We start from the raw sequence: 15,800 nt of genomic DNA, 5'->3' as shown, positions 1-15,800 counted from the left end.
ATAACATCTGACCCCAGACCTGTAACACCTGACCCCAGACCTGGTCTCTGTGAGTAACACCTGACCCCAGACCTGTAACACCTGACCCCAGACCTGGCTCTGTGAGTAACATCTGACCCCAGACCTGGCTCTGTGAGTAACATCTGACCCCAGACCTGGCTCTGTGAGTAACATCTGACCCCAGACCTGGCTCTGTGAGTAACATCTGACCCCAGACCTGGCTCTGTGAGTAACATCTGACCCCAGGCCTGGCTCTGTGAGTAACATCTGACCCCAGACCTGGCTCTGTGAGTAACATCTGACCCCAGACCTGTAACATCTGACCCCAGACCTGGCTCTGTGAGTAACATCTGACCCCAGACCTGTAACAGCTGACCCCAGACCTGGTCTCTGTGAGTAACATCTGACCCCAGACCTGGTCTCTGTGAGTAACATCTGACCCCAGACCTGTAACATCTGACCCCGGACCTGTAACATCTGACCCCAGACCTGGTCTCTGTGAGTAACACCTGACCCCAGACCTGTAACATCTGACCCCAGACCTGGTCTCTGTGAGTAACATCTGACCCCAGACCTGGTATCTGTAAGGCTCGATTTAGACTGAAGTCACATCCCACACCAACAGCTCATCTTAATAAAAATAAGAAGTCACACCATAATGTGGAGTGAGCGATGCTTTGACAGTCATAGTGTGGAGTGAGCGGTGCTTTGACAGTCATAATGTGGAGTGAGCGGTGCTTTGACAGTCATAGTGTGGAGTGAGCGGTGCTCTGACAGTCATAGTGTGGAGTGAGCGATTCTCTGACAGTCATAATGTGGAGTGAGCGGTGCTTTGACAGTCATAATGTGGAGTGAGCGGTGCTTTGACAGTCATAGTGTGGAGTGAGCGATTCTCTGACAGTCATAATGTGGAGTGAGCGGTGCTCTGACAGTCATAGTGTGGAGTGAGCGGTGCTCTGACAGTCATAATGTGGAGTGAGCGGTGCTTTGACAGTCATAATGTGGAGTGAGCGGTGCTTTGACAGTCATAGTGTGGAGTGAGCGATTCTCTGACAGTCATAATGTGGAGTGAGCGGTGCTCTGACAGTCATAGTGTGGAGTGAGCGGTGCTCTGACAGTCATAATGTGGAGTGAGCGGTGCTTTGACAGTCATAGTGTGGAGTGAGCGGTGCTCTGACAGTCATAATGTGGAGTGAGCGGTGCGTTGACAGTCATAATGTGGAGTGAGCGGTGCTTTGACAGTCATAATGTGGAGTGAGCGGTGCTTTGACAGTCATAATGTGGAGTGAGCGGTGCTCTGACAGTCATAATGTGGAGTGAGCGGTGCTTTGACAGTCATAATGTGGAGTGAGCGGTGCTCTGACAGTCATAATGTGGAGTGAGCGGTGCTCTGACAGTCATAATGTGGAGTGAGCGGTGCTTTGACAGTCATAATGTGGAGTGAGCGGTGCGTTGACAGTCATAATGTGGAGTGAGCGGTGCTTTGACAGTCATAGTGTGGAGTGAGCGGTGCTCTGACAGTCATAGTGTGGAGTGAGCAGTGCTTTGACAGTCATAGTGTGGAGTGAGCGGTGCTCTGACAGTCATAGTGTGGAGTGAGCGGTGCTTTGACAGTCATAATGTGGAGTGAGCGGTGCTTTGACAGTCATAATGTGGAGTGAGCGGTGCTTTGACAGTCATAATGTGGAGTGAGCGGTGCTCTGACAGTCATAGTGTGGAGTGAGCGGTGCTTTGACAGTCATAGTGTGGAGTGAGCGGTGCTTTGACAGTCATAATGTGGAGTGAGCGGTGCGTTGACAGTCATAGTGTGGAGTGAGCGGTGCTCTGACAGTCATAATGTGGAGTGAGCGGTGCTTTGACAGTCATAGTGTGGAGTGAGCGGTGCTCTGACAGTCATAATGTGGAGTGAGCGGTGCTTTGACAGTCATAGTGTGGAGTGAGCGGTGCTCTGACAGTCATAATGTGGAGTGAGCGGTGCTTTGACAGTCATAATGTGGAGTGAGCGGTGCTTTGACAGTCATAATGTGGAGTGAGCGGTGCGTTGACAGTCATAGTGTGGAGTGAGCGGTGCTTTGACAGTCATAATGTGGAGTGAGCGGTGCTCTGACAGTCATAGTGTGGAGTGAGCGGTGCTCTGACAGTCATAATGTGGAGTGAGCGGTGCTTTGACAGTCATAATGTGGAGTGAGCGGTGCTTTGGGGTCATAATGTGGAGTGAGCGGTGCTTTGACAGTCATAATGTGGAGTGAGCGGTGCTTTGACAGTCATAGTGTGGAGTGAGCGGTGCTTTGGGGTCATAATGTGGAGTGAGCGGTGCGTTGACAGTCATAATGTGGAGTGAGCGGTGCTTTGACAGTCATAGTGTGGAGTGAGCGGTGCTTTGACAGTCATAGTGTGGAGTGAGCGGTGCTCTGACAGTCATAATGTGGAGTGAGCGGTGCTTTGACAGTCATAATGTGGAGTGAGCGGTGCTTTGACAGTCATAATGTGGAGTGAGCGGTGCTTTGACAGTCATAGTGTGGAGTGAGCGGTGCTTTGACAGTCATAGTGTGGAGTGAGCGGTGCGTTGACAGTCATAGTGTGGAGTGAGCGGTGCTTTGACAGTCATAATGTGGAGTGAGCGGTGCTTTGACAGTCATAGTGTGGAGTGAGCGGTGCTTTGACAGTCATAATGTGGAGTGAGCGGTGCTCTGACAGTCATAGTGTGGAGTGAGCGGTGCTTTGACAGTCATAATGTGGAGTGAGCGGTGCTTTGACAGTCATAATGTGGAGTGAGCGGTGCTTTGACAGTCATAATGTGGAGTGAGCGGTGCGTTGACAGTCATAATGTGGAGTGAGCGGTGCTTTGACAGTCATAATGTGGAGTGAGCGGTGCTCTGACAGTCATAATGTGGAGTGAGCGGTGCTTTGACAGTCATAATGTGGAGTGAGCGGTGCTTTGACAGTCATAGTGTGGAGTGAGCGGTGCTTTGACAGTCATAGTGTGGAGTGAGCGGTGCTTTGACAGTCATAGTGTGGAGTGAGCGGTGCTCTGACAGTCATAATGTGGAGTGAGCGGTGCTCTGACAGTCATAATGTGGAGTGAGCGGTGCTTTGACAGTCATAGTGTGGAGTGAGCGGTGCTCTGACAGTCATAGTGTGGAGTGAGCGGTGCTTTGACAGTCATAATGTGGAGTGAGCGGTGCTCTGACAGTCATAATGTGGAGTGAGCGGTGCGTTGACAGTCATAATGTGGAGTGAGCGGTGCTTTGACAGTCATAGTGTGGAGTGAGCGGTGCTCTGACAGTCATAGTGTGGAGTGAGCGGTGCGTTGACAGTCATAATGTGGAGTGAGCGGTGCTTTGACAGTCATAATGTGGAGTGAGCGGTGCTCTGACAGTCATAGTGTGGAGTGAGCGGTGCTCTGACAGTCATAATGTGGAGTGAGCGGTGCGTTGACAGTCATAATGTGGAGTGAGCGGTGCTTTGACAGTCATAATGTGGAGTGAGCGGTGCTTTGACAGTCATAATGTGGAGTGAGCGGTGCTCTGACAGTCATAATGTGGAGTGAGCGGTGCTTTGACAGTCATAATGTGGAGTGAGCGGTGCTCTGACAGTCATAATGTGGAGTGAGCGGTGCTTTGACAGTCATAATGTGGAGTGAGCGGTGCGTTGACAGTCATAATGTGGAGTGAGCGGTGCGTTGACAGTCATAATGTGGAGTGAGCGGTGCTCTGACAGTCATAATGTGGAGTGAGCGGTGCTTTGACAGTCATAATGTGGAGTGAGCGGTGCTTTGACAGTCATAGTGTGGAGTGAGCGGTGCTTTGACAGTCATAATGTGTAGTGAGCGGTGCGTTGACAGTCATAATGTGGAGTGAGCGGTGCTTTGACAGTCATAGTGTGGAGTGAGCGGTGCTTTGACAGTCATAGTGTGGAGTGAGCGGTGCTCTGACAGTCATAATGTGGAGTGAGCGGTGCTTTGACAGTCATAGTGTGGAGTGAGCGGTGCTCTGACAGTCATAGTGTGGAGTGAGCGGTGCTCTGACAGTCATAATGTGGAGTGAGCGGTGCTCTGACAGTCATAGTGTGGAGTGAGCGGTGCTCTGACAGTCATAGTGTGGAGTGAGCGGTGCTTTGACAGTCATAATGTGGAGTGAGCGGTGCTTTGACAGTCATAGTGTGGAGTGAGCGGTGCTTTGACAGTCATAATGTGGAGTGAGCGGTGCTCTGACAGTCATAATGTGGAGTGAGCGGTGCTCTGACAGTCATAGTGTGGAGTGAGCGGTGCTTTGACAGTCATAGTGTGGAGTGAGCGGTGCTTTGACAGTCATAATGTGGAGTGAGCGGTGCTTTGACAGTCATAATGTGGAGTGAGCGGTGCTTTGACAGTCATAATGTGGAGTGAGCGGTGCGTTGACAGTCATAATGTGGAGTGAGCGGTGCTTTGACAGTCATAATGTGGAGTGAGCGGTGCTCTGACAGTCATAATGTGGAGTGAGCGGTGCTTTGACAGTCATAATGTGGAGTGAGCGGTGCTCTGACAGTCATAATGTGGAGTGAGCGGTGCTTTGACAGTCATAATGTGGAGTGAGCGATGCTTTGACAGTCATAATGTGGAGTGAGCGGTGCTTTGACAGTCATAATGTGGAGTGAGCGGTGCTTTGACAGTCATAGTGTGGAGTGAGCGGTGCTCTGACAGTCATAATGTGGAGTGAGCGGTGCTTTGACAGTCATAGTGTGGAGTGAGCGGTGCTCTGACAGTCATAATGTGGAGTGAGCGGTGCTTTGACAGTCATAGTGTGGAGTGAGCGGTGCTCTGACAGTCATAGTGTGGAGTGAGCGGTGCTCTGACAGTCATAGTGTGGAGTGAGCGGTGCTCTGACAGTCATAATGTGGAGTGAGCGGTGCTTTGACAGTCATAGTGTGGAGTGAGCGGTGCTCTGACAGTCATAGTGTGGAGTGAGCGGTGCTTTGGAGTCATAGGGCTGCATTTTGCGTGTCTTAAGTACCAGGTCTTATTACCTAACTTGATTAAACTAAAGACCTTGAGGCGTGATCAATGCCATTTGGCTATTCTGAGTGGCCAAAGAGCATTCCACAATCAGCATCACCTGCAGGGGTCAATAGGTCGTGCTCAGACAGACATACAGACAGACACACCATGGGGTGAATATAGGTAGAACTGAGACAGACAGACGGACAGACGGAAGACATACGCACTCAGTCGGTCAGTGCTTGGGAGCGCTTGGCACCGCTCAAAAAGAAAATAAATGAACGAGTAACTTTCATTCCTTCACCACGACGTCAGATACATGTGCAGCGTCCTTTCCTGTTGAAAAACCACATCGTTGATTGTTTATGTATTTGTCCACATCAGGAGGATAGAAGACAACAAAGAGCTTATGTGCGTGCGTGCAGTGGCGTGCACAGATAGACATTGGCAATTTTGCTCTTAAAAGAAAATTAAAAAAAATGTTTTATTTATTTTTCTTAATTTGTAGTGTGTGGACCATGCGGTGACATTGATCAAATCTTGATAAAAAAAACGCTTCTACTATATTATTTAGGCCCCCCACAATCTAAAGCTATGTTTCTATGTCAGTGGTTCTTCGATTAAAGAAAAATAGCAGACCTACAAGCTCGTAGCGCGCCACTCGGTGGCGCGCTATCTACTTGAGCACCTGCCCCTCTAAATGTCTGTGCACGCCACTGCTACAACAGACGGACTAACCTGAATACGAGTTCCAGCGGTTGATCCACCCGGACGGTAAATCCGCTAATTTGGTATGGAACGCTCGGCATGTTGTTGTTTTTTTTCTTTTCTTTTTTTAATGACGAATGGATAAGAAAACATCTTGTGCGAAACTCCTCTTTACGTTCATTTCCGACGTTGGACGCGGGGCGGGCGGGCCGGGACCCTGGGCGGTCCCGGGCCATCTTGTGGGTCTGGATGTTCTGGACGGTCCGCGTGCCGTCCTGTGGGTCTGGATGTTCTGGTCGGTCCGTGTGCCGTCCTGTGGGTCTGGATGTTATGGTCGGTCCGCGGGCCGTCCTGTGGGTCTGGATGTTCTGGTCGGTCCGCGTTCCATCCTGTGGGTCTGGATGTTCTGGGCGGTCCGCGTGCCGTCCTGTGGGTCTGGATGTTATGGCCGGTCCGCGTGCCGTCCTGTGGGTCTGGATGTTCTGGGCGGTCCGCGTGCCGTCCTGTGGGTCTGGATGTTATGGACGGTCCGCGTGCGATCCTGTGGGTCTGGATGTTATGGACGGTCCGCGTGCGATCCTGTGGGTCTGGATGTTCTGGTCGGTCCGCGGGCCGTCCTGTGGGTCTGGATGTTATGGACGGTCCGCGTTCCATCCTGTGGGTCTGGATGTTCTGGCCGGTCCGCGGTCCATCCTGTGGGTCTGGATGCTATGGACGGTCCGCGGTCCATCCTGTGGGTCTGGATGCTATGGACGGTCCGCATGCCATCCTGTGGGTCTGGATGTTATGGACGGTCCGCGTGCGATCCTGTGGGTCTGGATGCTATGGCCGGTCCGCGGTCCATCCTGTGGGTCTGGATGCTATGGCCGGTCCGCGGTCCATCCTGTGGGTCTGGATGCTATGGACGGTCCACGGGCCGTCCTGTGGGTCTGGATGCTCCGGCGACGCCCACACGGAGTTGCACCACTCACTCCACACGGGTGTGATCTTCTTTTGGTTCTAGCTTAATACTGTATATTGCTCTGGATTTAGAGCGTCTGCTAAATTATGAATTATGTACATTAATTGTCCTTCTTGATCACACAGGGGCGACTGTGGCTCAGGAGGTAGAGCAGGTCGTCCAATGATCCGTGGGTCGGCGGTTCGAATCCCGGCTCCTCCTCCTCCTGTCTACATGTCGAAGTGTCCTTGGGCAAAGACACTGAACCCCTAATTGCTCCTGATGTGCTGGTTGGTGCCTTGCGTGGCTTCCGCCGCAATCGGTGTATGAATGGGTGAATGTAATGCACAATCTATGTAAAGGTGTATGAATGTGTGTATGAATGGGTGAATGTAATGCACAATCTCTGTAAAGCGCCTTGGATAAAGGTGCTATGTAAATGCACCATTTACCACAGCATCACACACAGGCATCACACGTAGAAGATCCACAAGCTGGAACTCTAGAATCTGGCGTCTAATTTGGCGATGCACGCAATATTCTAGGGTCCCTTTTGTTGTTGTTTCTCTGTGAATATTGTGTGTCTGAGTGACGTGCGCGCGCACACACATACACACACACACACAAACACAGCGCGTACATTCTGAGCGAAGTGTCTTCGGTCACTGATCGTGTTTTGTCCGTCGTTAAGGCGTGCACGGCAACGGTTTGTGTTGCGTGTGATTTCACACCAGAACATATATAAGATGATCCACTGTGTTGAACTTGGCAGACGAGAGAGAGAGAGAGAGAGAGAGAGAGAGACTACGAAAGACAGAGGGACAGTACGACCAGACAGACACAGACAGACAGACAGACAAGGCGATGTTGTATTGGACCGTTTCCAAAGCAGGAGGACCAAAGCGAGTCTATCATGCTGCCGTAGCAGTGAGGAACAAAGTCTATTCCTTTGGAGGCAACTTTCATGGAAGGACCTTCAACAACATGGAACAGATGGATGTCCATGTCTTCAACACAGTGTCTTTATGCTGGAAGAAGTTACCTCCAGTGAGTCCTGGAAGAGGAGACGGTCACCTTGAGGTTCCATCCAGGCGCTGGGGACACACAGCTGTGTTGGTTGAAGATACAGTCTACATCTGGGGAGGTGTTCCTTCCTCTGCCATGTGCATAAAGCACATGGCAGATGTGCTTTATGCATTTGATGTGGACGCCCACAGATGGTTCAAACCCAGGGTTTATGGCACTGTTCCAGAGAGGAGGTACGACCACTCAGCCTGTGTGTTGGAGAATGTCATGTTTATCCATGGAGGACACACCCAGACTAGAGTCACTAATGACATGTACAAGTTGGACACCACCACAATGGTCTGGTCTTTAATCAACACCAGAGGAACTCCACCTCCTGTTTCATCAGGTCACTCTGCTACCATCATCGGGACAAAGATGTTTGTATTTGGGGGCTGTGGGGGTCAGGGCTACAACACCATCAGAGTGTTTGACACAGAGACCAACCACTGGCTGAGCACACATTCTGCACAGTGTCTCCCAGCAAGCCGCCGGTTTCATTCAGCCTTTACCTACAATGGAGAGCTGTACATATTTGGTGGCTGCAACGGTAAGCCCCTCAATGATGTGTGGAAGTTCCGTCCAGAGACCTTCTCCTGGAAGAAGGTTGAGCCCAAGGGGAAAGGACCAGGTCCATTGAAAAGTATGAGCTGTTGCATGGTGGGAGATCGTATCATCCTTTTCGGAGGATACAAGCAGAGTGACAACACACCCACTGATGAGCTGTACATCTTAGACTTGAGTCCTAGTCTTAAGATCTTATGTAAGCTAGCATTTACTCAGTACGCTCTGGACCAATCAGAACTCCCACACGACATCAGGTGGGAACTGGCAGCCATGTGACCAAAGAAGCGTAAAAAACAAAACAACATCTCAGCCAACGAAGACAAAACGAGACAGGATATGTTCCCTGTGGACGTCCCTTGTTGATGGTGTCATATTGATGATGTCAGTGAGTTCTCAACAGGCCTGGAAACATGCAGTGACATCTGCTGGTCATCCTATGGAAACATGCAGTGACATCTGCTGGTCATCCTATGGAAACATGCAGTGGCATCTGCTGGTCATCCTATGGAAACATGCAGTGACATCTGCTGGTCATCCTATGGAAACATGCAGTGACATCTGCTGGTCATCCTATGGAAACATGCAGTGGCATCTGCTGGTCATCCTATGGAAACATGCAGTGACATCTGCTGGTCATCCTATGGAAACATGCAGTGACATCTGCTGGTCATCCTATGGAAACATGCAGTGACATCTGCTGGTCATCCTATGGAAACAGTGACATCTGATGGTCATCCTATGGAAACAGTGACATCTGCTGGTCATCCGATGTCATATATGTGATTTGTGGACTCTTACATCACATTCCACAGGCCAATCAGAGCACTTGTTTGAGACAGAAACCCCCTCAGTGACATCATTCAAAACAAACATTAAAGGGGAATTTCTTCCTAACCGTTTTTTTTTTTTTTTTTTTTAACTAAATCATGTTGATAAGAAAAAAACATATATGGCGCTGGTCCTTTAACCCATTCTGAACGGGAACCCATTTTGGTGTTAGCATCATGTTATGCTTTAGCTATTGAAAAACAGCAGATCTACATAAGGATTCGAACCGAGCTGAGCCTTAGTCGTCGGTGGACGTCCTAGCGCATCCTCAATGATACGGGGCGAGATAAGAATATTCAGAATTTTTCCTATAGCCCTCCTATGAGACAGACAGAGAAGAAAAAGCGCAATTTTTTCATGATTATTAGTGAGGACCTATTATATGAAGATAGGTTGGAAAGTGGTGAAGTGGTCCTTTAATGGATGGATAATCAACCCGTACAGAGATGTAGTTCTACAGGTATTGAGGGCTCTGTCCCTTTGACTAGATCTAGTTAAATACCCATTGATTAGTTACTTAACACTGGACTCTACTCTACTCTCTATTTTTAAAGCTCAGCTCAAGACCCACTTCTACAACATTGCCTTTAATTGATTTTTTATTTTTCATGTCCTCACTGTACTGCATTACTGCTTGTTTTTTAATGTCGTTGCCTTGCTTTTCTTTTATTCTCCATTGTTCTGTAAAGCACTTTGAGCTGCATTTCATGTCATGAAAGGTGCTATACAAATACAGTTTTATTATTATTATTATTATTACTCTGAGCCATTCCAAAGCATAGTGTGTCGGAAATCATTCATGGCCTTTAAGGCCGAGAAGTAGTTGAATGTGATTGTTTTGGGAGAACTGAAGCTTAGCTCCTCCTGGGGCATTGGCCGTTGATTGTGTTTAAAGGTATATTCAGTGATTTCACTTAATTCAAATATCACTTGTTTTTTTGTTTTGTTGTGATAATCCTCTCTACTATAGAGTGTGCTGACCATATAAGGAGTTCCTCCCTGTCCCCAGTTAACCCCTGGGGGTCAAAAAACCTTAGGTTTCATTTTTGGCTCTCTATCCTGATTGGATGAAAGGCTTTTGGGTCCCAGCCAAAAACGAAACCTAAGGTTTTTTGAGTGAAATCACTGAATATACCTAAATTGAAAAAAATAAAAATGCCATTTGGACTATGCTTGCACCTCTCGGTCCTCCCACATCTTGTTTGCTTGAGATTCTCTCTCTCTCTCTCTCTCTCTCTCTCTCTCTCTCTCCCCCCCCCCCCTCCCTCCCTCCCTCCCCTCCCCCCCCCCCCCCCCCCCCCAGTGTATAACTGACCTCCACAGGTCAAAGGGCATCAACTCGTCACGCGACCTCCCGGACGCGGTGCTGACGTTCGCCCGACGCCACCCTCTGATGGCGGGCCAGGTGCAGCCGCTGGGGGGGGGAGGGGGAGGGGGAGGAGGGCGCCCCCTGCTGTTCAAGAGGAGCGTCAACTACGTGAAGATCGCCGTGCACGCGGCCACGGCCGCCGACCGCAACGTCTACGTCGTTCTGTTCCTGGGGACCGGTGAGTCACCTGACCAGAAGGGGGCGCTCTGGCGTTCTAAAGGCTCATACATACTAGTTTTTGGTGATAGGTTATATCGCCGCAGTGTAGTTTTTTTTAACCCATTCTGACCTGAGATCAGATTCATACGAGGTTTTTCCACTGGACACACACTGGTCTGATTAACCCATTCTGACCTGAGATCAGATTCATACGAGGTTTTTCCACTGGACACACACTGGTCTGATTAACCCATTCTGACCTGAGATCAGATTCATACGAGGTTTTTCCACTGGACACACACTGGTCTGATGAACCCATTCTGACCTGAGATCAGATTCATACGAGGTTTTTCCACTGGACACACACTGGTCTGATGAACCCATTCTGACCTGAGATCAGATTCATACGAGGTTTTTCCACTGGACACACACACTGGTCTGATTAAAGGGTTGGAAAACTACACCGTTACGTCCGTCGCGGTGATGATCAGTGATCACCGCGGACACAGACCCATCTCTCTGATCAGTGATCACCGCGGACACAGACCCATCTCTCTGATCAGTGATCACCGCGGACACAGACCCATCTCTCTGATCAGTGATCACCGCGGACACAGACCCATCTCTCTGATCAGTGATCACCGCGGACACAGACCCATCTCTCTGATCAGTGATCACCGCGGACACAGACCCATCTCTCTGATCAGCGATCACCGCGGACACAGACCCATCTCTCTGATCAGTGATCACCGCGGACACAGACCCATCTCTCTGATCAGTGATCACCGCGGACACAGACCCATCTCTCTGATCAGTGATCACCGCGGACACAGACCCATCTCTCTGATCAGCGATCACCGCGGACACAGACCCATCTCTCTGATCAGCGATCACCGCGGACACAGACCCATCTCTCTGATCAGCGATCACCGCGGACACAGACCCATCTCTCTGATCAGTGATCACCGCGGACACAGACCCATCTCTCTGATCAGTGATCACCGCGGACACAGACCCATCTCTCTGATCAGTGATCACCGCGGACACAGACCCATCTCTCTGATCAGCGATCACCGCGGACACAGACCCATCTCTCTGATCAGTGATCACCGCGGACACAGACCCATCTCTCTGATCAGTGATCACCGCGGACACAGACCCATCTCTCTGATCAGCGATCACCGCGGACACAGACCCATCTCTCTGATCAGCGATCAGACAAGTCTTTTCAACTCTGGTGGGGGTGGAATTTGGTATATAGTCTTTTTTATTTGCCTAAAATATTGTCTATATACATATATATATTCATGAATCCACTTGCTGAACGGCTGTTAGTATTGGGCAATTCTTTTTATAGGGGTTTCTTGGGACCCTAACATTAACATCCTATGGCAGGGAAAAATGTAAAAAAACTTTCAAACTATCCTTATGCTTTAAGTATAATGTGTCAAACTAGGGGGTTTTCATGATTCTGAATCCATTCCAAGCATTAGTTTTGCACAAAAAAAAAACACTCCTTGGGCTAAAAACGTACAAAATGTAGCTATGGCTGTTTTTTAGGGAAATAGCGGAAAATAGCAGATCTACAACGCGTCGTCGCACTGTGACGAGTTGAGTGCTTGTATATAGATCAGCTATTTTCCGGGGGCGCAACCTCAGCAGTCTTTATCTACTGGAGATAGCGGCGTGCGACAGACATGGATTTAATCGAAAACAAATTAGTTCAACTGCGTCAAATGCTGTGTTCGAGTTCACGAGACCTCTCAGTCGTTTTAACCCATTCTGAACGGGAACCCATTTTGGTGTTAGCATTATGTTATGCTTTAGCTATTGAAAAATAGCAGATCTACAAGCTCATAGCGCGCCACCGAGTGGCGCGCTACGAGCTTGTAGGTCTGCTATTTTTTAGAAAATCGAAGAACGACTGACATAGAAGACATTTTTAGAATCTGATCTCAGGTCAGAATGGAAAACTGTCAGGATGTAGAAGACATTTTTAGAATCTGATCTCGGGTCAGAATGGGTTAAAAGGGCAGGGGCTGAAGCCCCCTTTGATGTCTACGTTGTCACGTCCCTGCATGTGTCTCATGTGACGTCTAGATGACGGCTGGCTGACATGTTCTCTGTCATACATGTCCTCTGTCATACATGTGTCTCATGTCCAGATGACGGCTGGCTGCACCGGGCGGTGGAGATCGACGGGGAGATGCACATCATCGAGGAGCTGCAGCTGTTTGATAAGAACCAACCGGTGGAGAGCATGGTGTTATCTGTACCCCTGGTAGGTCTCTATAGATAATATGGTGTTATCTGTACCCCTGGTAGGTCTCTATAGATAATATGGTGTTATCTGTACCCCTGGTAGGTCTCTATAGATAATATGGTGTTATATGTACCCCTGGTAGGTCTCTATAGATAATATGGTGTTATCTGTACCCCTGGTAGGTCTCTATAGTGATAATATGGTGTTATCTGTACCTCTGGTAGGTCTCTATAGATAATATGGTGTTATCTGTACCCATGGTAGGTCTCTATAGATAATATGGTGTTATCTGTACCCCTGGTAGGTCTCTATAGATAATATGGTGTTATCTGTACCCCTGGTAGGTCTCTATAGATAATATGGTGTTATCTGTACCCCTGGTAGGTCTCTATAGATAATATGGTGTTATCTGTACCCCTGGTAGGTCTCTATAGGGATAATATGGTGTTATCTGTACCCCTGGTAGGTCTCTATAGATAATATGGTGTTATCTGTACCCCTGGTAGGTCTCTATAGATAATATGGTGTTATCTGAACCCCTGGTAGGTCTCTATAGATAATATGGTCTTATCTGTACCCCTGGTAGGTCTCTATAGATAATATGGTGTTATCTGTACCCCTGGTAGGTCTCTATAGATAATATGGTGTTATCTGTACCCCTGGTAGGTCTCTATAGATAATATGGTCTTATCTGTACCCCTGGTAGGTCTCTATAGATAATATGGTGTTATCTGTACCCCTGGTAGGTCTCTATAGATAATATGGTGTTATCTGTACCTCTGGTAGGTCTCTATAGATAATATGGTGTTATCTGTACCCCTGGTAGGTCTCTATAGATAATATGGTGTTATCTGAACCCCTGGTAGGTCTCTATAGATAATATGGTGTTATCTGTACCCCTGGTAGGTCTCTATAGATAATATGGTGTTATCTGTACCCCTGGTAGGTCTCTATAGATAATATGGTGTTATCTGTACCCCTGGTAGGTCTCTATAGATAATATGGTGTTATCTGCACCCCTGGTAGGTCTCTATAGATAATATGGTGTTATCTGAACCCCTGGTAGGTCTCTATAGATAATATGGTGTTATCTGTACCCCTGGTAGGTCTCTATAGATAATATGGTGTTATCTGAACCCCTGGTAGGTCTCTATAGATAATATGGTGTTATCTGTACCCCTGGTAGGTCTCTATAGATAATATGGTGTTATCTGTACCCCTGGTAGGTCTCTATAGATAATATGGTGTTATCTGTACCCCTGGTAGGTCTCTATAGATAATATGGTGTTATCTGCACCCCTGGTAGGTCTCTATAGATAATATGGTGTTATCTGAACCCCTGGTAGGTCTCTATAGATAATATGGTGTTATCTGTACCTCTGGTAGGTCTCTATAGATAATATGGTGTTATCTGTACCCCTGGTAGGTCTCTATAGATAATATGGTGTTATCTGTACCCCTGGTAGGTCTCTATAGATAATATGGTGTTATCTGTACCCCTGGTAGGTCTCTATAGATAATAAGGTGTTATCTGTACCCCTGGTAGGTCTCTATAGATAATATGGTGTTATCTGTACCCCTGGTAGGTCTCTATAGATAATATGGTGTTATCTGTACCTCTGGTAGGTCTCTATAGATAATATGGTGTTATCTGTACCCCTGGTAGGTCTCTATAGATAATATGGTGTTATCTGTACCCCTGGTAGGTCTCTATAGATAATATGGTGTTATCTGTACCCCTGGTAGGTCTCTATAGATAATATGGTGTTATCTGTACCCCTGGTAGGTCTCTATAGATAATATGGTGTTATCTGTACCTCTGGTAGGTCTCTATAGATAATATGGTGTTATCTGAACCCCTGGTAGGTCTCTATAGATAATATGGTGCTATCTGTACCCCTGGTAGGTCTCTATAGATAATATGGTGTTATCTGTACCCCTGGTAGGTCTCTATAGATAATATGGTGTTATCTGTACCCCTGGTATGTCTCTATAGATAATATGGTGTTATCTGTACCCCTGGTAGGTCTCTATAGATAATATGGTGTTATCTGTACCCCTGGTAGGTCTCTATAGATAATATGGTGTTATCTGTACCCCTGGTAGGTCTCTATAGATAATATGGTGTTATCTGTACCCCTGGTAGGTCTCTATAGATAATATGGTGCTATCTGTACCTCTGGTAGGTCTCTATAGATAATATGGTGTTATCTGTACCCCTGGTAGGTCTCTATAGATAATATGGTGTTATCTGTACCCCTGGTAGGTCTCTATAGATAATATGGTGTTATCTGTACCTCTGGTAGGTCTCTATAGATAATATGGTGTTATCTGTACCCCTGGTAGGTCTCTATAGATAATATGGTGCTATCTGTACCCCTGGTAGGTCTCTATAGAGATAATATGGTGTTATCTGTACCCCTGGTAGGTCTCTATAGATAATATGGTGTTATCTGTACCTCTGGTAGGTCTCTATAGATAATATGGTGTTATCTGTACCTCTGGTAGGTCTCTATAGATAATATGGTGTTATCTGTACCCCTGGTAGGTCTCTATAGATAATATGGTGTTATCTGTACCCCTGGTAGGTCTCTATAGATAATATGGTGTTATCTGTACCTCTGGTAGGTCTCTATAGATAATATGGTGTTATCTGTACCCCTGGTAGGTCTCTATAGATAATATGGTGTTATCTGTACCCCTGGTAGGTCTCTATAGATAATATGGTGTTATCTGTACCTCTGGTACGTCTCTATAGGGATAATATGGTGTTATCTGTACCCCTGGTAGGTCTCTATAGATAATATGGTATTATCTGTACCTCTGGTAGGTCTCTATAGATAATATGGTGTTATCTGTACCTCTGGTAGGTCTCTATAGATAATATGGCGTTATCTGTACCCCTGGTAGGTCTCTATAGATAATA

At 47.7% G+C, this 15,800-nt stretch overlaps 1 protein-coding gene across 1 annotated transcript in view; it reads left to right on the top strand.

Moving 5' to 3' along the window:
- LOC310874786 (semaphorin-4G-like) overlaps positions 1–15,800 on the top strand; it is a gene marked incomplete at both ends in the record, with an annotated part of 139,976 nt that overhangs the window by 93,953 nt on the left and 30,223 nt on the right. Inside the window, 2 exon segments of the mRNA XM_083787650.1 lie at positions 10,387–10,630; positions 12,777–12,892. Coding sequence (XP_083643776.1) covers positions 10,387–10,630; positions 12,777–12,892 — 360 coding nt within the window.

The sequence above is a fragment of the Protomyctophum parallelum genome, assembly GCF_964188405.1.
Source record: "Protomyctophum parallelum genome assembly, chromosome: 17".
Lineage (NCBI taxonomy): Eukaryota > Metazoa > Chordata > Actinopteri > Myctophiformes > Myctophidae > Protomyctophum > Protomyctophum parallelum.
This window is presented reverse-complemented; position numbering and strand designations above follow the sequence as displayed.